The 26345-nt window shown below is 40.2% G+C and overlaps 2 protein-coding genes across 6 annotated transcripts; one reads left to right on the top strand and one right to left on the bottom strand.

The window, feature by feature from the left end:
• Window positions 1-613: 613 nt before the first annotated feature.
• rida (reactive intermediate imine deaminase A) lies at window positions 614-26284 on the bottom strand. Of its 5 annotated transcripts, none has more exons than XM_085148277.1 (6): window positions 25859-26059; window positions 24724-24829; window positions 24568-24622; window positions 24412-24480; window positions 1309-1364; window positions 614-844 (listed from the first exon to the last, which is right to left on the bottom strand). In XM_085148277.1, exons 1-6 carry the CDS (start codon window positions 26053-26055, stop codon window positions 788-790), a joined length of 540 nt encoding a protein of 179 aa, XP_085004403.1. In that variant the 5' UTR covers window positions 26056-26059; the 3' UTR covers window positions 614-787. The 5 variants fall into 5 exon arrangements, with proteins under 5 accessions (XP_085004403.1, XP_085004404.1, XP_085004401.1 ...); XM_085148279.1 differs by lacking the exons at window positions 614-844; window positions 1309-1364; window positions 25859-26059 and adding exons at window positions 22706-23046; window positions 23536-23591; window positions 26085-26269; XM_085148276.1 differs by lacking the exons at window positions 614-844; window positions 1309-1364 and adding exons at window positions 22706-23046; window positions 23536-23591 and having other exon boundaries at window positions 25859-26027.
• On the top strand, window positions 13937-17423 carry LOC146493230 (uncharacterized). The gene has a single exon (XM_085148272.1). It carries the CDS (start codon window positions 14591-14593, stop codon window positions 16112-16114), a length of 1524 nt encoding a protein of 507 aa, XP_085004398.1. The 5' UTR covers window positions 13937-14590; the 3' UTR covers window positions 16115-17423.
• Window positions 26285-26345: the final 61 nt, after the last annotated feature.

The following is a 26345-nucleotide window of genomic DNA, read 5'->3' as shown; positions in this document are numbered from 1 at the left end:
TGTCACACTGTGATACAGCATTTTTTATTTTTTTAATGAGTGAGATTATCAAACCAGAAGCTAAGAGGAGGTTCAGATGATGTTGGAGCTTTTCCATCCGAGTGTCCAGTCCTACTGGATCCCTACTGTCTGTTTAATGAGCAGCCTCTGAGGTGTTAACAACTGAATGTTTTTTTTTCAACTTTAATTTTTATTAGTTATAGTTAGTATTGAAAACGATACAGTAAAGAAAATTACAAACAAACAAACAGTCTGGAGTTTACATTTCCTTTTCCACCTTCTATCACATGCAAATCTCTTTATGTTGTGTTTTTGGTGCCACTTAAAAATGCTTTCCACTTCCTGCATTGTCTATCACACTTACACCCTATCAGTCTAATGTTGAATGTAAACGCGTCAAAATTTTCCAGCAAAATTCCCTCCGCAATGGTGAATTCGTTGTACTGTGTTGTATTTCACACATACTAACCCATTCCTTCTCTGTTATAGTTATGGTCAGTTCAGCTTCCCATTTCTTTTTAAGGTAAAAGGTTGTATCCTGTCTATCTTCTTCTAATGATTTGTAGAAGATGGAAATTGCTTTGAATTATTTTTGTTCATAGCAATTGTTTACTAGTTACAACTGAATGTTGCTCTGTTGTAAATTTAAATATTGAAACACTGAAAAAGACTTTGGTGAAATTCAACGTGGCTCTTCAGGTGTTCTCTGGAAATACAATCAGGCTTCCACAGTGAATCTATAGTGACACTTGGTGGCGCTACAGCTTGTTAGTGATGCGGCGGCTTGTCAGGAGTCGGAGAGAGGACCGAGAACAACGATTGCCTCAATTTCCACCAGCCCACCCTGAGAAGAAAAGGAGGAGAAGCAGATTTTTGGCAAAATATAAAATGATAATATTGTCCAAAAATGAACACACACAGTCATTCAAACCCCTTGAATGACTGTAAATTTAACCCAAACTGAACAAACAGTGGAAAAACAGGACTGAACATGAGGAAAATACGAGTTCAGCTTATTCAATTTGACCGAATCCAAAAACGGCATTTGCAGTACATTTACTCATTTGTCCAAATATCAGCAGAGTCTCCGCTGTGTGACAGTGTAAGCAAATGTAAGTCCGCAAAACATGATTAATGGTGTAATTTGTGGTTTAAAATAAAATGCAAATCCCTCCTTTTTCAACCTTTCTGTTTCCAATCAGCATAAAAATTAAATTCATGACATCATCCATATGAGCACAGTAGCAGGGACTTTAAAGTGGGTGTATCATAATGTAATACAGTGCTAAAGGTGTGGTTAACACTCACTCTGGGGAGAGCAGCGACTTGGTAGGCAGCTCTGGCAGGAAAGTTACTGCTGAAAACTGGGGAGGGAAAACATTTTCATCAGATTTGCATGCATTTGCAGAAGCACGGTGAAGTTATTCACTTCCATCAGTGAACCCATCTATGAATCTCAATTTGAATGGTTCATTTCAGCTTCTAATAATATGAAAGGCTTTATTTATGAGTGGTTAGATCATTTACCCACGTATTATAGATAAGCAATAAAACAACAAGCACAGGTGCTTTGCAGCTGCTGGGTAGAAAGTTCCTTTGTCTGGTGTATAGCAGCAGCTGAGGATGGTAACACACACACACACACACACACACACACACACACACACACACACACACACACACACACACACACACACACACACACACACACACACACACACACACACAACCTGGAAAGGCACATTTTTGCCTTAACTTAAGATTTATTACTCATTAAAGCTTAAATGCAATTTACAATAAGCAAAACCAGCATCTACGGCTTAAGACATTTTAAAACAAGGTAATAATGCGCTGCCAGTATTGCAGCTGAATTTAGTGGGGGGTCAGCCATTATTCATTTATACACCAGCTTTCACTTATAGAAGGAGTTATAGTTTTGTGAAGGTTCACTCAGTACACATGCTCTTAACCGGATGTCCTTTAAACCAGTGTTTATAAAGGCTGAGTTTAGAGGATCAACGTTTTAGTGAAACGTCTCCTTTCCTTCCTCTCACCAGGGTCAGGGTAAGTAACCTGCCTGTGGTTTAGGTGGCAGTGCGAGGGAGAAAAGTGGGAGTTAACGTCCACTGCAGCAATGCCTGCTGGGAGAGGTTCAGTTACACGTGTGCCTGCACAGTGGTGTCTATTTACAGCTCTCTGGGTGCCGGAGCTTCCATTACACCTGACTGTTATGATCGGCGAGGAGGATGTCATCAGGAAGAATTACACACTTTTAAAATTTCATTAAAATATGCACTCACTGGCCACTTTATTAGGCTCATCTTTTCAACCGCTTGTTAATGCGAATATCAAAATCAGCCCATCAGCAACTGAACTTAGGGATGTAGACACGATCGAGACGACCTGCTGAAGTTCACACTGAGCTTTCACAAACTGCTTTTCCACCAAGGTGTGCTGAAGAGGATCTCTGAACCTGGGCTACAGCAGCAGAAGACCACACTCTGGGTGTCAGTCAGTCAAAAACAGGAAACTAAAGCTAGGACTTGCACCAGCTCACGAACATCCTGCCTTATATGATTAAGGCTTCTGCTGCTAGTGTTGGTGTAATGGTTTCGGGGGAAATATGTCTGTGAAGGTTCTCAGTCATCCAGGTCATCGTAGTCAAAGGAGCTTGCAAAGAAAAGCGTCTGGACTTCTTTAAGTTGCTTGAAGACGTTTTACCTCTCATCCGAGAAGCTTCTTCAGTTCGGTTTGGGGGGAATTTTCTTGGCTTGCTTTGGGCCTTTTTAGTGCAAAGTGGCCACAGGATATTGTTTTTTTTCCTCCATTAGATCACTGATAGGCTCCAGATAATTTTATTATATGTATTAGGGACAGTAACAGCATATTAGTATTCCTGTAACACACGCCGGGCTCCATAAATAGGAATGTCCACAATGTCCAATGTCCACAAATAAAAACAATTTGAGGTGAATTTCAGTTTATTCCTCTGATCATTTTTACAATAAAAGTCCTCTGAAAGAATCATTCATCATCTGTGTTTTACTTCCTCATTCCACAAACTCTGGGAGACATTAACTGACTTCCTCAAAGGTCCTTAAGCAGGCCACACACACACAGAGGAGGGAATTCACTTCCTCACTTTTAAGAGCAGCCTCCTCAATCATAGCCTCATTACCATAGTAACGCACCAGGACGCAGAACAACCCACAGATCTATCTAAAACACTCAGCACTCTGTAATTCAGCAGAAAGTCTCACACTGACCTGAAAATGGACCACAATGAGCTCTTATATAATTTAAATAGAATAACTGGCCACTGATTTAAGGAAAGCTCTGACCATCTTGACTCAAAGCTGCCCCCTTGTGGCTACTTTGATGAAGAAGTGCTTGCAGAGCAGTTTTTTAAGGCTTCATTATGACTCCAAATTAATAAAGAGGCTTTTTTAACTACCACATTACAGCGTGAAATAAAGGGAAATCCTGCCATTTCTGTGAGACCTGTATGCAAGGCCAGCTGTCATAAGAAAGCAGACCACAAATCTACTACACATGTTCATTCATAAATTCCTATAACATCTCTATTTTTCTGGCTTGGATCCTCAACCCGTTGATAGGCAGCTCTGAACACCACATCCAGAACACCTTGGATTTTGTTGAGAAGGTGAGAGATGTCATTGTGGAGGCAGATGAAACAATGGTCTGTACATGTACAATGTACAATGTTACATCTCTCTTCACTTGCATCCCAGTCATGGAAGCGTTGGAGGTAGTTCGTATGAGATTACAGGATGATTCCAACCTCAACAACGGGAACACTCTCTGCATCGATCAAGTGTGTTTGCTCACCGCCAGTCCCTGTGGAACTCCCGGTCTCCAAACTGCAGCAGCTCTGCCACAAAGTTCAGACAGGAATATAAAAACCAACAGAAGAATATATTAGATGGATAGGAACCTGGGAAGAGGCAGCCAGGGGGGAGGATTAGAAAAGGAGAGAGGAAAAGGTGTCTAGGTTGGTAAGGTTGAACTACTGTTGCCTAACAAATGTAACTCTTGAGACAGTATAAATCTCACTTCAAAAATGTTAAAACAATACAAAAAACAACAGGCAACAACACCAGAATCAAGGGATTAAGTCGAGTATTTAATTTAGAACAAGTCTGACATATAAATGAGAACGTCTCTGATGTGCAGTCTTGATACTCACAACTTTCAGCAGCTGCTCCACCATCCTAGAAAGGTCCATTTCCTTTAAGAAGTAACAAATTAAAGGACACCTTTTCTTTATAAGCCAAATCGAAATATATTTGAAGCCGCTCGAGTTTCAGGCAAATATTGGTTGACTCTTGCTTTATTCCTGGAACCACTGTAAGTGATGCAGTTAGTGTCTCTGTGTTTACACACCTGGAACGGTTTCATTGAGTTTCATTGAGTTCTGAACACTTGGGATCATCCACTGGAAGACACAGACTTAGGTCAATTTTTTTTTTGCTGCTTTTTCACAATATACTCAAAGAAGTAAAATGTTCTAACTCGGCATATCACAATTTCAGATTTTCACTAAAGAATCGAAGAGAATGACAGATACACAATATTCAACTACAGAAAACAAACTATAAGTCAAATATAAATATATTTATTGCAGGCAGCATTTTGAGGCTCAGAGGTTTCAGCATGTGGTAATGAAGCAGAATGGCAACGGCTATACGGGGCATGTCAACTTCGCAAATTCGATGCAAGAAGGAGTCTGCTGGTGTGTGAATGAAGTAACTGCAGCATTAGAAAAGTGTGCAAATACCATTGTTATTTCACAACATTGTGATTTAAATTGGGTGAAATAACAAAGTGCAAAGATAAAGTAGCACATGTCTAAAGACAAACACAAACAGGTCACATCAGAGTGTCACATTAATGACTTGATGCTATACCTTCTGACTTTGATACTGGAACTTTTGAATGTTTAGAAAACGAATACAAGCTTGTGAGAAACGACGTGGACACAGGACTACTAGGGCTGGCCCAGGTAAACTACTTTAACAAGTTAATATTTACACAGCAAACATTTTGACCCACTAACTTTCTTTCTCGGTGTTGTTGGTATAAGCGTCCATCTACACTAACTGTGCAGACTGTTGTGAGGTTGCCTGGGTAGGAGACATTGATGTTAACTGCTGACCCATTGGACTGTGCTACAATTGCACCTCAAAAAACACAGGCAGAGGAATAAGGACAACAATTTAAATTTCAAGTATCATTTAATTTTATTTTATTCATTATGGTGTATTAAAATGAATCCACAGTGATATAACTACAGATCCAACTTTGATCCATAGCTCCAGCTTACAAACACAAGGAGTTGTACATCTACACCACTAGATGGCAGTACAGTGAATATTGAGGCAGAAGGAAAGACTAACAAGGACTGTCCAGACCTGTAAGATTTAGCTGAATGAGGGTCTTACTTTCTAAATCTTATGCAGTTTTGGAAGCCACGCTGTTGTACATTTTCATTTCTACGTGGACATGTACTGCGGTTTAACTCACCAGCATGACAACACACCAGTTGAGGATCCCTATGTAGTTGCTGTAGCCGCTGGCTGAGCTCAAGAGAGACTCCTGTAGATCGTGACATCTGCAGAGAAGCACACAGTCGGAACGTTCACCGATGAATTTTAGAATATAATCAAACGATATCCACTCTTTCCTGTTTCACTCTTTTACAGTATCCTATCTCTGGTTTTGCCTTCTTTCTGTTTCTGATGTTTATTTTACTTCTCCTGAGCCTGCAGCCGATCTCTTTCACCTGTTCATTCTTTTTATACATTGAAACACTAATACAGACACAGTCAGGGCTTTAAGTCCATGGTTTAAAACAGATGGGAAAGAAAAATCATGATTATTGCATAAATGTCTTTTCGCCTTTACAGAACATTAACAGAAAAAGTTTGTATTTCTTTCTAACTAAAAGTCTTAGAAGACAGGAGCAGCCAGACAATTTTCACACGGTTGTATCTTGTTTAAACACCCTTAAAGTTCAAACCTTCCTAGAAAAATAGGTCCAGTATTATAGAATGAAAACAAAGATCAAACCCTGTTTTCAGGTCATGCTTAAACCAGTCAAAATACCAAATGAGGCCAACAGTGGCTCAATAAAGCCATTCTCCACAAGGACTTTCCATGAAGTTCGTCTTGGATCGCCAAGCGAAGAAGAATCAAACCAGCAAAGAGCAGATGAAGTGGATGAAGGTGAAGCAGGGGAGCACGGAGGCGAGGCAGAGTTAGAACAAGAAAAGAGAAATGTTGTGAAGTGTGACACTCCACATAAAGCCAAGCAAATTTGGAAAAGTCAAAGAATTAGCAGACTTTTAATGTATCATTACTTTGGCATATTTACAGAAATTTTAGGTTCATGTTGTGAATATATTGACCTTTGAAGTACAAAAAACATAAAGAGAAAATGATCTAAATATCCTAGCCTAATGGTTGTGTGCTGTATCAGTGAATAAAAATATCAACTGTAAACATAATTAACTGGCACATAGATTTAGATCATTTTCTCCTTCCATGTGTTAGTAAAATGATCAGGGGAGCTACTGGAATTTTGCTTGACCACGTTTTATGACAGCCATAGTTACCTGTTCTTTCATAATATAGTCTGTTTCAGTTTAAGCGTTGTTTTCAATAAATTGTATGCTCAAAAAAAGCTTTGTCTCACTCCCATTGCTTCTTGTTGCATGTTGAAGCTCTACTTGGAATCTTGTTAAGATACAACCATGCTAAATATATATTATTTTGCCAAGTGGTCTTAAACTTTTGATAGGGGCTGTACACTGACATTCAATTCTCTGTATAGAGAACACCAGTTAGCTAATGCTGTCGTCCAGTAGCCTAGCACTAGCAAAAACAACAAAAAAAAAACAAAAAAACAGCAAGCCAAACGATAAATTCATGTATGAAATGTCAATGGTCCAAATAAAATATGTATAATGCTTACCGTCTATTAAAGAAAAGTATCCTGAAGTGAGCGATCTTTTTAAGGGCAGATAAATCGCTGGATCTATTAGAGATCTCGCGACTGAAGTAGATTTTTCTTCTTAAGGGTTTTCTTTTCGAAGTCGCGACTATGATGTCACAGCAATGTGATTGGTCTACACACTAACCCTAAGTAAAAACAAACAAATAACAAACAGATGTTTTAAACACGTGTATTTTTATTGGAAGGAATAGGTAAGGTTAAGTTCAACAACAAACACTGAGCCACACTTTTGATATTCGCAGATAACAAACAAACAAACAAACAAACAAAAAAACATGGATCCAAAAACAGTTTTACAGCCTTTTCTATTAAAATACCTCATGTATTACAAATAATGCGGAATCATTACTGTACAAGGCCAGTACACGTACTGAACTTTGAACAAAGACTAAAGTAAACAAAGTTGGTTTTTTTTGTTCTTTTGGCACTTGTTAGATGTTTAGTAATGATGCTGGATTCGTGATTCCTTGCAAGCTTTGTTTACTATGTAACTGAGAGACATTAGATGCAAGCAACTTGACTCCCGGGGGCGGGTCTAGCGTTAGACGTATTCTCACTGGCTGCGTGAACAGGAATAGGAAACAAGCATTAATGAACAATACTAATCAGATGTTCTACAGCACCTGAAACATTTGAACAAGCTAATCAAACACTGGATGACTGAATAAAATTAGCACTAAATCTGGTACTTGAACACAGTGAAATCTCTTCATTTCTAACATATTTATGGCTGTGATGAACACGCAGTGCTCTGAAAATGGTTTTAGGTTAAATTTAGAAGAGGGATGAATCAAAATTTAAAACAAAACAACAAAACATATTTCAAATTAATGTATGAATTTAACTGAAAAATTCTGAGAGCCTGTGGGCGGGACCTATTTTCAATGGGCGGGTCCTGTTTCAAACATCAAAGCAAAGAGAATCAGGCCATGACGTCACAGTCACCAAAAGTCCATAAATAGGGGTAAAACAGCACACTGGTCAAGCACGTTTCTTACTTACAGTCACGAGCGATTCACTAGACGAACATTTGTTCTGCTACAGCCAACTTCAAACCCTGATTCACATTTGAATATCGAATTCACATCTGAATATCGAATTCACATTTGAATATCTTATTTAGTGTAACACGCTAAATTTGTTTCAAAGTTAAATATCAAAAATGAGCAATCAGGAAGGAAAACCAGAATTTGTCTTCACTCTGCCAAAGAGTGCACTCGACAACCTCATGCAGGTTAGGAAAGCCTTGCAAAACTCTCTGACTGAAAACAAACTTTTAAAAGAGGGTGAAAGTAGAGCCAGACAGCAAATCAAGCAGATGATGACTCAAATTTCAAACATGCGCACCAAGCTGGAGCTGTATGAGAACCAAGCTGGAGGAGTCACTGACGAATCAGCGTCGCGCAAACCGCAGGTGAGCAGCGCCACCAAAGAAAAAGAGGAACAGACGTGTTCAGATCAGGAAAAGGCCAGCAACCTTGACCTTGAGATGAACCGTCTGAAAGAGCAGCTTCAGCAGAGGGACAACGAAATCCTGATCCTGAAACAGGAGAAGGACACTCTGTCTGCCAAGTTCACACAGCTTCAGAAAGATGAAAGAAATCTGAAAGAAACTATGTGGAATGCTCTGTGGAAAGAACAAACACTGAGAGAGAATCTGGAGCAGGAGAAAAAAGTCCTGGAGGAACAAAATAAGAAACTCCTGGAAGAACAGAAAGTGGTGAACGACACAAAAGAAGAAGTCAAAGAGGCCATCACAAAATGTCAGGATGCAGAGAAAGAACAGAAAGAACTGGAGGAGGACAAGAAAGCTCTGCAGCCACAGAGTGAGGACTCCAGCGAGATTAAAGAAAGTCAGGCAGAGACAAACATACCAGAAATGCAGACAAAACTGGACACGCAGAGAAAAGAATTAGTAGAGGTTCAGACTGAAACACAGGAGACGGCAACCCCAGAGTCGTCCTCATCTGGTTGTCTGAGTGGGGGAAAGTTGTGTGTCAACAAAGTGATTGAGTTGGTGGTTTCACAGGCCATAGAAAACGTGTCCACTAAATACAAGCTCTTCACAGAGCGCCTCACTCCTGACTGCATCAGCGATCGCCTGATTGCAAAGATTTGGCCTGAAATTGAGCTCAAACATTTGGATCTATCCCCCAAATGGCTGAAAAATATAGACAAGGCCATTGTCGAAGATCTTTGCAAAACACACAAATGCAAAGAAAAATATCTGATTTTTAATCTGAGGGAACAGCTTGATAGTATTACTGTCCCAACCTTCACCAAACACCTGTTGGCATTACCAACAAGAGTACTTAGTGTCTCTAAAAACAGGGAAGAGTACCAGGAAGCTGTGAGAAATGTCACCAAAGATCTGGTAATGCACGCTATGAAGGGAGAAAATGAGACAGCTACATGGAATGCAGGAACATCAGAGTTTATTGTACAGAGGCTTTCCCACAAGATCTGGAACAAAATCTTGTCCAAAAAATACAAAATGTCCATGGAAAACATTGAACAACTCGGCCTGAAAGTATCCAATGATCTCCGTGAAAAGTGGCCTTCTCCACTACTGTTAATGAGGTCAAGCAACCCAGTGGTTGACGAAGCGGTCGTCAGCATATTCAAAAAACATGCCAAGCTGAGGAGCCAAAATGTCATCTTGAGGGTTTTCTCATGTGCACGCTAAAATCGAACTGAAACGTGCACGTGATTATGTTACAAAACTCTTAAACTGGCGTCAAATATTCTTTTAGTTCAGCAACCTAAATTACATTTTAAAACCAGAGTGGTTCAAAATAACCACCCTTCTTCCCCCCACTTCCTTCCCTCATCACTAACTGGCCGAGGCAGATGGCCACCCCATCTCACAGCCTGGTTCTGCCGGAGGTTTCTCTCTTTTAAAAGTGAGTTTTTCCTTCCCACTGTCGCCAATGTGCTTGCTCTAGGGGGTTAGTTTTTTTGAGGGAAGTGTTGTTGGGGCTTGGCGCTGTTTCTTAACTCAAAATGTCCAATTACAACAGGACATTTTACGTTAAGAAACAGCGTCAAACCACAAATTAAAATAAATTAAAAAAAAGAAAAAAATACAACTGTGACTTTGTGCTTTGTTTCATTTGCTGTAAATTTGCTAAGAATGTAATATAAGATTAGAATAGTGTTTATTTGTCTGCTTATTTATAAGGAACTCCATTAGCTTCCACAACAGTGGTTGCTAGTCTTCCTGGGGCCTAAGCCATCAAATACAATCAATTAAAATATTACACAATAAAGTGGATGCAAAATATCCACAATTTGGCTCTTACATCCACAGTGAGATTTTACAATTGTGAAAATATAAGCATATAAAAATCAATAACACTGAGGCAAAACACACCAATAATGTTGTTTAGATATTCTACTTTCCATGCTCCAGATCCCCAGAATTGATATTTTCACCGAATGGTCTTTTCTGTCTGCCAGTGTGTCATGCAGATTTCAAGATTAATAAGTTCTGACACTCAACCTGACAAAGTGTGAATTTGCCAAGGCCACTGTAACATACTCAGTGTTGGGGAGTAACGGAATACATGTACCGCCATTACGTATTTAAAATACAAAATATGAGTAACTGTATTCCGTTACAGTTACGGTTTAAAAAGGTGGTATTTAGAATACAGTTACTTTGTTTAAATAAATGGATTACACGGTGGTACTTCCCTGTTTCATATTGTGGCGGTTCAGGACTGTTTGGGTTTTGTTTGACAGCTATGTTCTGTTGTTCCAGGTGGCAGCGTTACGGTTGCCATGGTTTCAGGGTGACGCTCTCTCTCTGCGTGTTTCCTGGGTGAGAGAGCGCCTTTTTGTTGTTGTTGTGCTAAGCTAATAGGCAGAATGCTACCGGTATAGCTCTAAAGAATGTAGCATCATAGGCAGTGTAGTCCGTGCTGCAGGGAGAATGGACTGCCATACATGTTATGTGTCTGTGAGCGAGGGAGGAAGAAAAAGGAAAAGTACGAGCTGTCATCGAGCAAAAACGGGAGCTAGAAGCATGTAAATATAATAATAACCACTGCAGCCAAGAAGAGTGCCTGACGAGCCCAGTTGTAAGTAAGCTATTAAAACTCGACTACACCATGTTCGTGTTTTCCTCCAAAAACAATAAGTTCCGTTGGAGCAGCCTTTCATCGCCAATCTCTGTCTCTCGCTAGCAAAGTTGACCCAGACAACAAAGTAAAGCTAGTTTTCTGCTACGAGCCCAACACGGAACCCAACGTATTAGCCAGAGGTCCCTTTACTATGGTTCGGAGCCGTGGACCTCCAGTAACAGTAATAAATCACAGCAATAGTACATTCACGTAGTTGTAAACAGCATGATAATATATTAAGTAATCCAAAGTATTCAGAATACGTTACTCTCATTGAGTAATGTAACGGAATGCGTTACAGAATACATTTTGGGGCATGTATTCTGTATTCTGTAATGGAATACATTTTAAAAGTAACCTTCCCAACACTGAACATACTTGAGCAGAGAAGTGGGACGTGGTCAGGTGCAGCACCTCAGCGCCAAAGTGGTGGCGATTAATGAATATCCCACACCTAAAAAAAGGACTTGATGTCATGACCCTGTGCCTTCTCGGCTGACTCTGTATGGCTACAGTTGTTTTTGTTGTGCTGCATCTCTCTCTCCCCTCCCGCGCACTGCGCTCTACCGGGGCGGAGTCATGACGGCTCCAGCCCCTGGCTCGGACACCTGCAAACAATCGTCTCATCTCATCCACTTCTTAAGGCAGCTGCTGAGAGTGCTTCCTCGCTGGATTATTGTGTAACACTCGTCAGTGTCATTTCTAGTCCGAGCTTTTACCCGAGTTTCTTTCGTGCCGCTGCTTACCTGTTCTTCCTCCCTGTGCCAGATTCTCGCCAGCCTGAGGACCGCCGTTTGGTGAGCCAAAAGCCGGAGTCCGAGCTACCTGAGCTTCAGTGAAGGATTGTGTACTAGGGCTGGGTATCGTCACTGATTTCTAGAATCGATTCAATTCCGATTCACAAGGTCCAGAATCGATTCGATCCACGATTCGATTTAATTCGATTCGATTCACTTCGATTTGAATATGGGAAATTTTGACAGTCAGAAATATTATAATTCAGATTAGTACATTTACATATTTTTGTATCTATAAAAAGGAAGCTGACACACGCAAGACTTTATCAAAGGTGTGAGCGTCACAGCAGATGCCTTTGTGTCAAAGTAGCTGAAGATAAAACACAGAAACACATGAAGGTGATTTTTCCTGGCCTGGGATTTTATAAAAATATTCTGCAGTACATCAAAAACGAAAGAAAACCATTAATCAACATATGAACATTACCTCTGAAGTTACAGCGGTTTTATTAGAGACATGGCTAAGCATTTTGCATTTTGCATAATTTTAAAAAGTTTAAATTTGTTCAGCATTGAACGGCAGAAATTAGGTTTTCTTTTCGGAAGTATATAAAACGGAAAGAAAAAAAAAGTCGGCCGATAGCGCTGTAAACAAAGGTAGACTTGTGCGTAACAAGCAAGCGAATAATGCAGAAAATCATACAGAGAGAGAGAGGGGGAGAGAGAGCTGTGCATCATGGTAGAAGCAAAACAGTAAAAGTAAGAGTGAATAGTTTGGATCTTCTTTTGCTGCTGGTTCGGTCAATATTGTTTGGAGAGACATCAAACTAACAGCTTTACAATCAGCGCATAAAGGGCGTGAACACAAAGCGCGGACCCGCCGACAGATCAGAATCAGCGGGCTGTCGGCTTTCAGCCCCGACTGTGAGAAATTCGACATCTGATTCTGATCCGCGGGCTGCGCTGTGTGTTTAAGTCTTTGTGCAGAATCCGTGTTCCTGCTCTCATTTACTGTTTTAGCTGTTTGGTGGTTGTTGAAGTTTTGTGAGATTTCACCTGAGATTCTGGCATTTCGGGCAAAATAAATTTATATTAAAAAATCGATTCAGGATTTTAATGAATCGATTTTACGTAATCCAAGCCAGAATCGATTTTAATCGATAAATCGATTATAAAAACCCACCCCTATTGTGTACATAGCCGTCCCCTTCCCGTGCCTGTGTTTCCCGGAGACCCTCTTCCTGTGCCCCCTCACTTGTATATATCCGCACCTGGTGTCTGTGTGTAATAAATTGTGAACTTAGTGACGGTCTGCCTCCGAGTCTCTCCTGAGCCTGACACTTGAACTGCGTAGATTCCTGGGAATGGTAGGTTATTACAGGAACTTCTGCAAAAACTTCTCCTCCATAGTCCAGCCATTAACTGATCTACTTAGTCCAAAAGTGGATTTTATATGAAAGTGCAAAATTCCTCCTCTGCCACACTCCTGCCTATAATCTAAAGCACAGCGTTTACATAACTTTATGGCAGTTCAGGTACTACCATAAACAAGGTATAGCGTCACATCAGTAGTGACAACATCAGTGACATCGCTTCACGTCCTTTATAAGATTTTTTTTTTCCTGATGTGTCATGATTTTTAGTATTCCCAAAAATCTATAATTAGTAATAAGCTGTTGAAAAATAAAAAGATCACCTTAAAAAAAAACTAGTACACATATTCCCTGTGTTATAATTTGATGCAGGATGAAAGCAAACATGTCACACTGATGTGTTACAGCATTTTTCTTTTTTTAAATGAGTGAAGTTATCAAACCAGAAGCCAAGAGGCTTGATGTTGTGTCCAGTCCTACTGGATCCCTACTGTCTGTTTAACGAGCAGGCTGTGAAGTGTTAACAACTCAATGTTGCTCTTTTTTTTTTTCTTTTTTTTTTTTTGCACTTGTTAGATGTTTAGTAATGATGCTGGATTCGTGATTCCTTGCAAGCTTTTTTCACTATGTAACTGAGAGACATTAAATGCAAGCAGCTTGACTCCCGGGGGCGGGTCTAGCGTTAGACGTTTTCTCACTGGCTGCGTGCGCAGAGTATTACTTTGAACAGGAATAGGAAACAAGCATTAATGAACAATACTAATCAGATGTTCTACAGCACCTGAAACATTTGAACAAGCTAAACAAACACTGGATGACTGAATAAAATTAGCACTAAATCTGGTACTTGAACACAGTGAAATCTCTTCATTTCTAACATATTTATGGCTGTGATGAACACGCAGTGCTCTGAAAATGGTTTTAGGTTAAATTTAGAAGAGGGATGAATCAAAATTTAAAACAAAACAACAAAACATATTTCAAATTAATGTATGAATTTAACTGAAAAATTCTGAGAGCCTGTGGGCGGGACCTATTTTCAATGGGCGGGTCCTGTTTCAAACATCAAAGCAAAGAGAATCAGGCCATGACGTCACAGTCACCAAAAGTCCATAAATAGGGGTAAAACAGCACACTGGTCAAGCACGTTTCTTACTTACAGTCACGAGCGATTCACTAGACGAACATTTGTTCTGCTACAGCCAACTTCAAACCCTGATTCACATTTGAATATCGAATTCACATCTGAATATCGAATTCACATTTGAATATCTTATTTAGTGTACCACGCTAAATTTGTTTCAAAGTTAAATATCAAAAATGAGCAATCAGGAAGGAAAACCAGAATTTGTCTTCACTCTGCCAAAGAGTGCACTCGACAACCTCATGCAGGTTAGGAAAGCCTTGCAAAACTCTCTGACTGAAAACAAACTTTTAAAAGAGGGTGAAAGTAGAGCCAGACAGCAAATCAAGCAGATGATGACTCAAATTTCAAACATGCGCACCAAGCTGGAGCTGTATGAGAACCAAGCTGGAGGAGTCACTGACGAATCAGCGTCGCGCAAACCGCAGGTGAGCAGCGCCACCAAAGAAAAAGAGGAACAGACGTGTTCAGATCAGGAAAAGGCCAGCAACCTTGACCTTGAGATGAACCGTCTGAAAGAGCAGCTTCAGCAGAGGGACAACGAAATCCTGATCCTGAAACAGGAGAAGGACACTCTGTCTGCCAAGTTCACACAGCTTCAGAAAGATGAAAGAAATCTGAAAGAAACTATGTGGAATGCTCTGTGGAAAGAACAAACACTGAGAGAGAATCTGGAGCAGGAGAAAAAAGTCCTGGAGGAACAAAATAAGAAACTCCTGGAAGAACAGAAAGTGGTGAACGACACAAAAGAAGAAGTCAAAGAGGCCATCACAAAATGTCAGGATGCAGAGAAAGAACAGAAAGAACTGGAGGAGGACAAGAAAGCTCTGCAGCCACAGAGTGAGGACTCCAGCGAGATTAAAGAAAGTCAGGCAGAGACAAACATACCAGAAATGCAGACAAAACTGGACACGCAGAGAAAAGAATTAGTAGAGGTTCAGACTGAAACACAGGAGACGGCAACCCCAGAGTCGTCCTCATCTGGTTGTCTGAGTGGGGGAAAGTTGTGTGTCAACAAAGTGATTGAGTTGGTGGTTTCACAGGCCATAGAAAAAGTGTCCACTAAATACAAGCTCTTCACAGAGCGCCTCACTCCTGACTGCATCAGCGATCGCCTGATTGCAAAGATTTGGCCTGAAATTGAGCTCAAACATTTGGATCTATCCCCCAAATGGCTGAAAAATATAGACAAGGCCATTGTCGAAGATCTTTGCAAAACACACAAATGCAAAGAAAAATATCTGATTTTTAATCTGAGGGAACAGCTTGATAGTATTACTGTCCCAACCTTCACCAAACACCTGTTGGCATTACCAACAAGAGTACTTAGTGTCTCTAAAAACAGGGAAGAGTACCAGGAGGCTGTGAGAAATGTCACCAAAGATCTGGTAATGCACGCTATGAAGGGAGAAAATGAGACAGCTACATGGAATGCAGGAACATCAGAGTTTATTGTACAGAGGCTTTCCCACAAGATCTGGAACAAAATCTTGTCCAAAAAATACAAAATGTCCATGGAAAACATTGAACAACTCGGCCTGAAAGTATCCAATGATCTCCGTGAAAAGTGGCCTTCTCCACTACTGTTAATGAGGTCAAGCAACCCAGTGGTTGACGAAGCGGTCGTCAGCATATTCAAAAAACATGCCAAGCTGAGGAGCCAAAATGTCATCTTGAGGGTTTTCTCATGTGCACGCTAAAATCGAACTGAAACGTGCACGTGATTATGTTACAAAACTCTTAAACTGGCGTCAAATATTCTTTTAATTCAGCAACCTAAATTACATTTTAAAACCAGAGTGGTTCAAAATAACCACCCTTCTTCCCCCCACTTCCTTCCCTCATCACTAACTGGCCGAGGCAGATGGCCACCCCATCTCACAGCCTGGTTCTGCCGGAGGTTTCTCTCTTTTAAAAGTGAGTTTTTCCTTCCCACTGTCGCCAATGTGCTTGCTCTAGGGGGTTAGTTTTTTTTGAGGGAAGTGTTGTTGGGGCTTGGCGCTGTTTCTTAACTCAAAATGTCCAATTACAACAGGACATTTTACGTTAAGAAACAGTGTCAAACCACAAATTAAAATAAATTAAAAAAAAGAAAAAAATACAACTGTGACTTTGTGCTTTGTTTCATTTGCTGTAAATTTGCTAAGAATGTAATATAAGATTAGAATAGTGTTTATTTGTCTGCTTATTTATAAGGAACTCCATTAGCTTCCACAACAGTGGTTGCTAGTCTTCCTGGGGCCTAAGCCATCAAATACAATCAATTAAAATATTACACAATAAAGTGGATGCAAAATATCCACAATTTGGCTCTTACATCCACAGTGAGATTTTACAATTGTGAAAATATAAGCGTATAAATATCAATAACACTGAGGCAAAACGCACCAATAATGTTGTTTAGATATTCTACTTTCCATGTTCCAGATCCCCAGAATTGATATTTTCACCGAATGGTCTTTTCTGTCTGCCAGTGTGTCATGCAGATTTCAAGATTAATAAGTTCTGACACTCAACCTGACAAAGTGTGAATTTGCCAAGGCCACTGTAACATACTTGAGCAGGGAAGTGGACGTGGTCAGGTGCGGCCCCTTAGCGCCAAAGTGATGGCGATTAATGAATATCCCACACCTAAAAAAAGGACTTGAACTGCGTAGATTCCTGGGAATGGTAGGTTATTACAGGAACTTCTGCAAAAACTTCTCCATAGTCCAGCCATTAACTGATCTACTTAGTCCAAAAGTGGATTTTATATGAAAGTGCAAAATTCCTCCTCTGCCACACTCCTGCCTATAATCTAAAGCACAGCGTTTACATAACTTTATGGCAGTTCAGGTACTACCATAAACAAGGTATAGCGTCACATCAGTAGTGACAACATCAGTGACATCGCTTCACGTCCTTTATAAGATTTTTTTTTTCCTGATGTGTCATGATTTTTAGTATTCCCAAAAATCTGTAATTAGTAATAAGCTGTTGAAAAATTAAAAAGATCACCTTAAAAAAAAACTAGTACACATATTCTCTGTGTTTTAATCTGATGTAGGATGAAAGCAAACATGTCACACTGATGTGTTACAGCATTTTTCTTTTTTTAAATGAGTGAAGTTATCAAACCAGAAGCCAAGAGGCTTGATGTTGTGTCCAGTCCTACTGGATCCCTACTGTCTGTTTAACGAGCAGGCTGTGAAGTGTTAACAACTCAATGTTGCTCTTTTTTTTGCACTTGTTAGATGTTTAGTAATGATGCTGGATTCGTGATTCCTTGCAAGCTTTGTTTACTATGTAACTGAGAGACATTAGATGCAAGCAGCTTGACTCCCGGGGGCGGGTCTAGCGTTAGACGTTTTCTCACTGGCTGCGTGCGCAGAGTATTACTTTGAACAGGAATAGGAAACAAGCATTAATGAACAATACTAATCAGATGTTCTACAGCACCTGAAACATTTGAACAAGCTAAACAAACACTGGATGACTGAATAAAATTAGCACTAAATCTGGTACTTGAACACAGTGAAATCTTTTCATTTCTAACATATTTATGGCTGTGATGAACACGCAGCACTCTGAAAATGGTTTTAGGTTAAATTTACAAGAGAGATGAATCAAAATTTAAAACAAAACAAATTTCAAATTAATGTATGAATTTAACTGAAAAATTCCGAGAGCCTGTGGGCGGGACCTATTTTCAATGGGCGGGTCCTGTTTCAAACATCAAAGCAAAGAGAATCAGGCCATGACGTCACAGTCACCAAAAGTCCATAAATAGGGGTAAAACAGCACACTGGTCAAGCACGTTTCTTACTTACAGTCACGAGCGATTCACTAGACGAACATTTGTTCTGCTACAGCCAACTTCAAACCCTGATTCACATTTGAATATCGAATTCATATCTGAATATCGAATTCACATTTGAATATCTTATTTAGTGTAACACGCTAAATTTGTTTCAAAGTTAAATATCAAAAATGAGCAATCAGGAAGGAAAACCAGAATTTGTCTTCACTCTGCCAAAGAGTGCACTCGACAACCTCATGCAGGTTAGAAAAGCCTTGCAAAACTCTCTGACTGAAAACAAACTTTTAAAAGAGGGTGAAAGTAGAGCCAGACAGCAAATCAAGCAGATGATGACTCAAATTTCAAACATGCGCACCAAGCTGGAGCTGTATGAGAACCAAGCTGGAGGAGTCACTGACGAATCAGTGTCGCGCAAACCGCAGGTGAGCAGCGCCACCAAAGAAAAAGAGGAACAGACGTGTTCAGATCAGGAAAAGGCCAGCAACCTTGACCTTGAGATGAACCGTCTGAAAGAGCAGCTTCAGCAGAGGGACAACGAAATCCTGATGCTGAAACAGGAGAAGGACACTCTGTCTGCCAAGTTCACACAGCTTCAGAAACATGAAAGAAATCTGAAAGAAACTATGGGGAATGCTCTGTGGAAAGAACAAACACTGAGAGAGAATCTGGAGCAGGAGAAAAAAGTCCTGGAGGAACAAAATAAGAAACTCCTGGAAGAACAGAAAGTGGTGAACGACACAAAAGAAGAAGTCAAAGAGGCCATCACAAAATGTCAGGATGCAGAGAAAGAACAGAAAGAACTGGAGGAGGAGAAGAAAGCTCTGCAGCCACAGAGTAAGAACTCCAGCGAGATTAAAGAAAGTCAGGCAGAGACAAACATACCAGAAATGCAGACAAAACTGGACACGCAGAGAAAAGAATTAGTAGAGGCTCAGACTGATACACAGGAGACGGCAACCCCAGAGTCGTCCTCATCTGGTTGTCTGAGTGGGGGAAAGTTGTGTGTCAACAAAGTGATTGAGTTGGTGGTTTCACAGGCCATAGAAAAAGTGTCCACTAAATACAAGCTCTTCACAGAGCGCCTCACTCCTGACTGCATCAGCGATCGCCTGATTGCAAAGATTTGGCCTGAAATTGAGCTCAAACATTTGGATCTATCTCCCAAATGGCTGAAAAATATAGACAAGGCCATTGTCGAAGATCTTTGCAAAACACACAAATGCAAAGAAAAATATCTGATTTTTAATCTTAGGGAACAGCTTGATAGTATTACTGTCCCAACCTTCACCAAACACCTGTTGGCATTACCAACAAGAGTACTTAGTGTCTCTAAAAACAGGGAAGAGTACCAGGAGGCTGTGAGAAATGTCACCAAAGATCTGGTAATGCACGCTATGAAGGGAGAAAATGAGACAGCTACATGGAATGCAGGAACATCAGAGTTTATTGTACAGAGGCTTTCCCACAAGATCTGGAACAAAATCTTGTCCAAAAAATACAAAATGTCCATGGAAAACATTGAACAACTCGGCCTGAAAGTATCCAATGATCTCCGTGAAAAGTGGCCTTCTCCACTACTGTTAATGAGGTCAAGCAACCCAGTGGTTGACGAAGCGGTCGTCAGCATATTCAAAAAACATGCCAAGCTGAGGAGCCAAAATGTCATCTTGAGGGTTTTCTCATGTGCACGCTAAAATCGAACTGAAACGTGCACGTGATTATGTTACAAAACTCTTAAACTGGCGTCAAATATTCTTTTAATTCAGCAACCTAAATTACATTTTAAAACCAGAGTGGTTCAAAATAACCACTCTTCTTCCCCCCACTTCCTTCCCTCATCACTAACTGGCCGAGGCAGATGGCCACCCCATCTCACAGCCTGGTTCTGCCGGAGGTTTCTCTCTTTTAAAAGTGAGTTTTTCCTTCCCACTGTCGCCAATGTGCTTGCTCTAGGGGGTTAGTTTTTGTGCATTATTGTAGGGTCTTGACCTTACAATATAAAGCACCATGAGGGAAGTGTTGTTGGGGCTTGGTGCTGTTTCTTAACTCAAAATGTCAAATTACAACAGGACATTTTACGTTAAGAAACAGTGCCAAACCACAAATTAAAATAAAAAAAAACAAAAAAAAAAAAAAACAACTGTGACTTTGTGCTTTGTTTCATTTGCTGTACATTTGCTAAGAATGTAGTATAAGATTAGAATAGTGTTTATTTGTCTGCTTATTTATAAGGAACTCCATTAGCTTCCACAACAGTGGTTGCTAGTCTTCCTGGGGCCTAAGCCATCAAATACAATCAATTAAAATATTACACAATAAAGTGGATGCAAAATATCTACAATTTGGCTCTTACATCCACAGTGAGATTTTACAATTGTGAAAATATAAGCGTATAAATATCAATAACACTGAGGCAAAACACCCCAATTTCCAAAACAAATCACATTTCCTTCTTACAATATTTACAATAATTAAAAGCTGTGTAAATAGGCTTTTAAGTGTTTTTTGAAATTATGAACAGCAGCTAATTCTCTAATTGCATATGGCAATTTATTCCACTTAAAAGATGGTCTAAATATAAGAGAGCTTTTCAAAAAGTTACTTTAAACTCGAGGAATTACTAAATTGTGGTTTGTTGAAAATCGTGTAGTATGATTATGTATTTCATCTTGATACTGCAGCTGAGCAGAAAAAAGTGTGGTGTTTTTAACAGTACTGCTTTCTTTATAAATACAAGTAAGCCATAGTATAATTTAGCTTGTACAGGAAGCCAAGAAAGTTTATTATCCATCTTAGCGATATTTGTATTATATGAACACCTAAACACTAATCTGGCCTCACTATTCGGGACTCACTGAAGCCTGTTAAGTCTTATTAGCTGCTGACCAAATGATTGAACAATACTCCAGATGAGATAATAGCTATGCTCTGTCCCATTTTCTTAATAACAGAGTTGATGTGCTGAGACCATGAAAGGTGGTGATTTATGGTAACACCAAGTAATTTGATCTGGGTGACCTGTTCCAATACCGATCCAGCTACAGAAGGATTCAGTTGTGGGCTGTTGACTAAGTGTTATCTACTTCCAATTAACATAGATTTGGATACGTTTAAAATCGCGTTGTTTTTGTTGTTTTGTTTCAAACACGTTCAGCAAACCTTGTTGTAATACGCTGGTCAATTCGGAGTTGTCAGTGGCTGAATAAAACATGGTGGAATTATGGTGGCATACATTATAAGATGAGGTTTACCAAAGACACACGGTAGATCGTTCGTGAAAACTGAATAGAGAAGTGGACTGAGGCAGCTGCCTTAAGGTAAACCACAGTTCATGTCGGAGCCCTCAGAGAAATAGCCATTATAATAAACCTTTTGCCTTCTTCTAGACAAATAACTTTTCATCCAGCACAGAGCAGCCAGTGAAAATCCATAACATTTTAGTTTATCAATCAAAAGATCATGATTTCTCAAATCAAATCCAGCACTAAAGTCCAAGAATATCACCCCGACCACGTTCTAATCATCTAGATGTTTATACCAGTTATCTGTCATATGAATGAGAGCTGAGCTGGTGGAGTGACCAGGTTTATAAGCATGTTGAAACTGACTGAGTAGATGATGTTCTGTTAAGTAATGTTGAATATGCTCATAAACAGTCCTCTCCATAATTTTACTTAGAACAGGGAGTGGACTAATAGGTCCACTATTGACACCAGGTTACTATCTATGTTATCAAAACCTGAGGATGTTAATAAATTCTCCACTATCTCAACATTCACTGCCTCAAACTTAAATTAGCATTGCTCATTATTCATGATAGCATCCTGTATAAGACAGCGTGATAGGGTGGGATCTCCTCTACTCATATTAGATTTTAAATTTGTTATTTTATTGCTGTAGTAATTTGCGAAATAATTGGATATATCCTTAGCTTTACTTATAAACGTTGCATCCGTGTAGATGTGTGACACCACCGGAGCGAGATCTCTATCCGTTATATTATTTAAAACTTTCCATACCTTCTTTCTGTCCTTATTGGCCTCCTTGACCTTAAGTTGATAATATACTTTCTTCTTGCACCTAGAATAGCATTTCTCAATATAATGTATGATAGCATCATCCTGTAGGGCAGTTTGAAGTAGATGCCATAGTAAGGTCTTTCTGTATGAGTGTACAAACCAGTGATGAAAAACACTGGGCAAAATATAACGCGCAAAGTATAACCGGTGTTTGAGGTTAGCTGGTTACATTTGTTTATATATAAACAAGGTATAGTGTCACATCAATAGTGACAACATCAGTGACATCGCTTCACGCCCCTTATAAGATCAGTTTTTTTCCCCTGATGTGTCATGATTTTTAGTCCCAAAAATCTGTAATTAGTACTAGGCTGTTGAAAATTCAAAAGATCACCTTAAAAAAAAACCTAGTACACATATTCTCTGTGTTTTCATTTGATGCAGGATGAAAGCAAACATGTCACACTGATGTGTTACAGCATTTTTCTTTTTTTAATTGAGTGAAGTTATCAAACCAGAAGCCAAGAGGCTTGATGTTGTGTCCAGTCCTACTGGATCCCTACTGTCTGTTTAATGAGCAGGCTGTGAAGTGTTAACAACTCAACGTTGCTCTGAATTTAAATCTTGAAAGACTGAAAAAGACTTTGGTGAAATTTGTGGCACTTCAGGTGTTCTCTGGAAATACAATCAGGCTTCCACATTGAATCTATAGTGACGCTTGGTGGCGCTACAGCTTGTTAGTGATGCGCCCGGCTAGTCAGGAGTCGGAGAGAGGACCGAGAACAGCAATCGCCTCGATTTCCACCAGCCCACCCTGAGGAGAAAAGGAGGAGACGCAGGTTGAAGAAATGACTGCAGAGGCTAAATATTAAATTATAATACTGTCCAAAAATGAACACACACACAGTCATTCAAAACCCCCTGCAAAAAGCTTTTATACACATCTCTGCAGTCCCATGAAAAACCAAGTGATCCCCATGATTCTGTAGCTGGTAGATCCAACTTTAGCAGCAATAACTTGAATTTGGCCAAAAGCAGCATTTACACTACATTTACTCATTTGTCCAAATATCAGCAGAGTCTCCGCTGTGTGACAGTGTAAGCAAATTAAGTCTGGAAAACATGATTAATAGTTTAATTTGTGGTTTAAAATAAAATGCAAATCCCTCCTTTTTCAACCTTTCTGTTTCTGATCAGCATAAAAATGAAATTTATGACATCATCCATATGTGCACAGTAGCAGGGACTTTAAAGTGGGTGTATCATAATGTAATACAGTGCTAAAGGTGTGGTTAACACTCACTCTGGGGAGAGCAGCGACTTGGTAGGCAGCTCTGGCAGGAAAGTTACTGCTGAAAACTGGGGAGGGAAAACATTTTCATCAGATTTGCATGCATTTGCAGAAGCACGGTGAAGTTATTCACTTCCATCAGTGAACCCATCTATGAATCTCAATTTGAATGGTTCATTTCAGCTTCTAATAATATGAAAGGCTTTATTTATGAGTGGTTAGATCATTTACCCACGTATTATAGATAAGCAATAAAACAACAAGCACAGGTGCTTTGCAGCTGCTGGGTAGAAAGTTCCTTTGTCTGGTGTATAGCAGCAGCTGAGGATGGTAACACACACACACACACACACACACACACACACACACACACACACACACACACACACACACACACACACACACACACACACACACAACCTGGAAAGGCACATTTTTGCCTTAACTTAAGTTTTAAACCAGTTTTTCTAAACCAGTAAAGGCTGAGTTTAAAGGTTCAAAACAGAGTTTTAATGAAACATCTCCTTTCCTTCCTCTCACCAGGGTCAGGGTAAGTAACCTGCCTGTGGTTTCGGTGGCAGTGCGAGGGAGAAAGGTGGGAGTAAATGCCCAGTGCAGCAATGCCTGCTGGGAAAGGTTGGGTTACAGTTGTGTGCCTGCACGGTGGTGTCTATTTACAGCTCTCTGGGTGCTGGAGCGTCCATTACACCTGACTGTTATGATCGGCGAGGAGGATGTGAGTAGAAGGCTGCTGTCGAGCAGCAGAGAAAGAGCTAAGTGAGCCAGCGGTCAGGTGACTCCTAAACTTGTCACACTGTCATTTTCTCTGTCTATTCAGAGAGCTGCTAGTGTGGTCAAAATGAAAGGAACAATATAGTGCTGGCTTACATGTCTTGTAGACCTCATTGACGTTGTTGAAGTCATTTATATCTGCGAGCAACACAGTAGTCTTCACCACTGAAATGAAAGGGTTTATGTGCTCTGAAAGCTCGTGTTTAAAATTCAGAACATGCGAAACATACGAGGAGAAGCTCAGTTTCTCACCGTTGCTGTAGTCGCAGCCGGCAGCTTTAAGGATCTCCCCAATATTGATGAGCGCCTGAAGGACATGATGGGAAAGATTTGTTTGTATTTTAGGAATCTGTTGTGGATGCAACTTCTGCTGTAGCTGATCTAAAAAATGACAGAAGTGAGTTTCACCTGTTTGGCCTGAGCCTGCACTCCTCCATCTACCAGCTTCCCGGAGGCGACGTCCATCCCCAGCTGACCGGAGATGTACATGGTTCTGTCCACGATCACCGCCTGGCTGAGGACGACACACACACACAGGTTTCTTTCTCAGGATGATGTTTCAGCAGGAGAAAGTGAAACAAAAGGCCAAAAGTTCCAAGAAAATATTTCCTCACACCATTGCACCACCAGGCTGAATCACTGATACAAGGCAGGACGGATCCACACTTTCATGTTGTTTTTGCCGAATTTTGATCAAATGTTAAAGCATAAATCAAGACCAGGATACATTTTTCCAATCTTCTGTCCAGTTTAGTGAGCTTGTTTAAACTAGAGCCTCAGTTTCCTGTTGCTGGTTGACAGGAGTGACATCCACTGTGGTCTTCTGCAGCTTGTTGTGCATTCAGAGATTCTCTTCTGCATACTTCACTTGTAACGAGTGGTTATTTGAGATACTGCTGCCTTCCTCATCCTCATCTTTGAAGAACTCAAGCTCCCCCCCAGACCTCTGGCAACTTCAGAATTTCCTCCTGAAATGTCTACAATTTTCTTTCTTTATTTCAGTAACATTACAAAATTAAAACATTTTAAAATGCAAACTGGTTTAGAGCGAATGATGCATTACACCACAATAGTATACATTTTTAAACACCAAAATATTATTGATTAATTACAATAGAGACAAAGTAGTCTATTTTAACATAGATTTGTTAAAAGGAGACACACAATTTGTGTCTCCTGTTTTAATTTTTTTTTGCAGATTTGCAGCATTTAAATAATTTTGTTACTACCTGCAGGTCTCTTAACCATCACAATGTAGTGATTATAAGGGAAAGGTTACAGTCATGTTAAACATATATGAAAACCCACACGTGTATTTGACCCCAAACGCCTTTGCATAACTTTCTACACAGCAAGAAACTGTGAAAAGCTGCTACCGCTCAACCAGGACAGACAAACGGCTGGATTTATAAATCATCTCACTCAGTCTTGGGAAGTTAGTTCTTAAAAATAAATGATAAACCACGTGAACTTTGATCGAGTTATGATGGATTTAGAACAAGTTTAAGCACAAAGTCCCAGCACTTTCTTCGGGACACCTTACCTATATATTCCCTGCCTCACAGGAGCTTTTGGTGTGTAGATGATTTGGCGACGAATTGAAGCCATTATAAGCCAGCTGCTTGTCGACCTTACTCGGTTTCCTGCTATGCTGGGGCCCCTTTGCCCCACTGCGAAACTTTTAACTTTGGTTCTCTCTGTGAGTTCACTGAACTGTAAGACCAGGCCCTGATCAAACATCGGACTGTCCTTGTGCTCCCACGTCTCACCTGTATGGGCCGATGGCACCCGGGGCCGACGGAGTGTTAACGACCCTTCTGTCGAGCGCAGACATGCTTCCCAGATTTCTTCAGCTTGCTGCCAACCTTTCCGAAGAGCTGTGATTAATGCAACTGTGCAAGAAAAGCTGCAGAAAAAGAAGGAACACTGTTTCCGTAAAGTCTACCGTACCGCACTGAATATCGGAGCAGCAGGCGCACTTATAGCTATAAAAAGGCGTTCAATATAAAATGAAATGCGCCCTCGGCAGA

This window comes from Neolamprologus multifasciatus, chromosome 22, assembly GCF_963576455.1.
Source record: "Neolamprologus multifasciatus chromosome 22, fNeoMul1.2, whole genome shotgun sequence".
Taxonomy (NCBI): Eukaryota; Metazoa; Chordata; class Actinopteri; order Cichliformes; family Cichlidae; genus Neolamprologus; species Neolamprologus multifasciatus.
The sequence above is the reverse complement of the archived record's forward strand: the minus strand, read 5'-3'. Positions and strand labels throughout refer to the sequence as shown.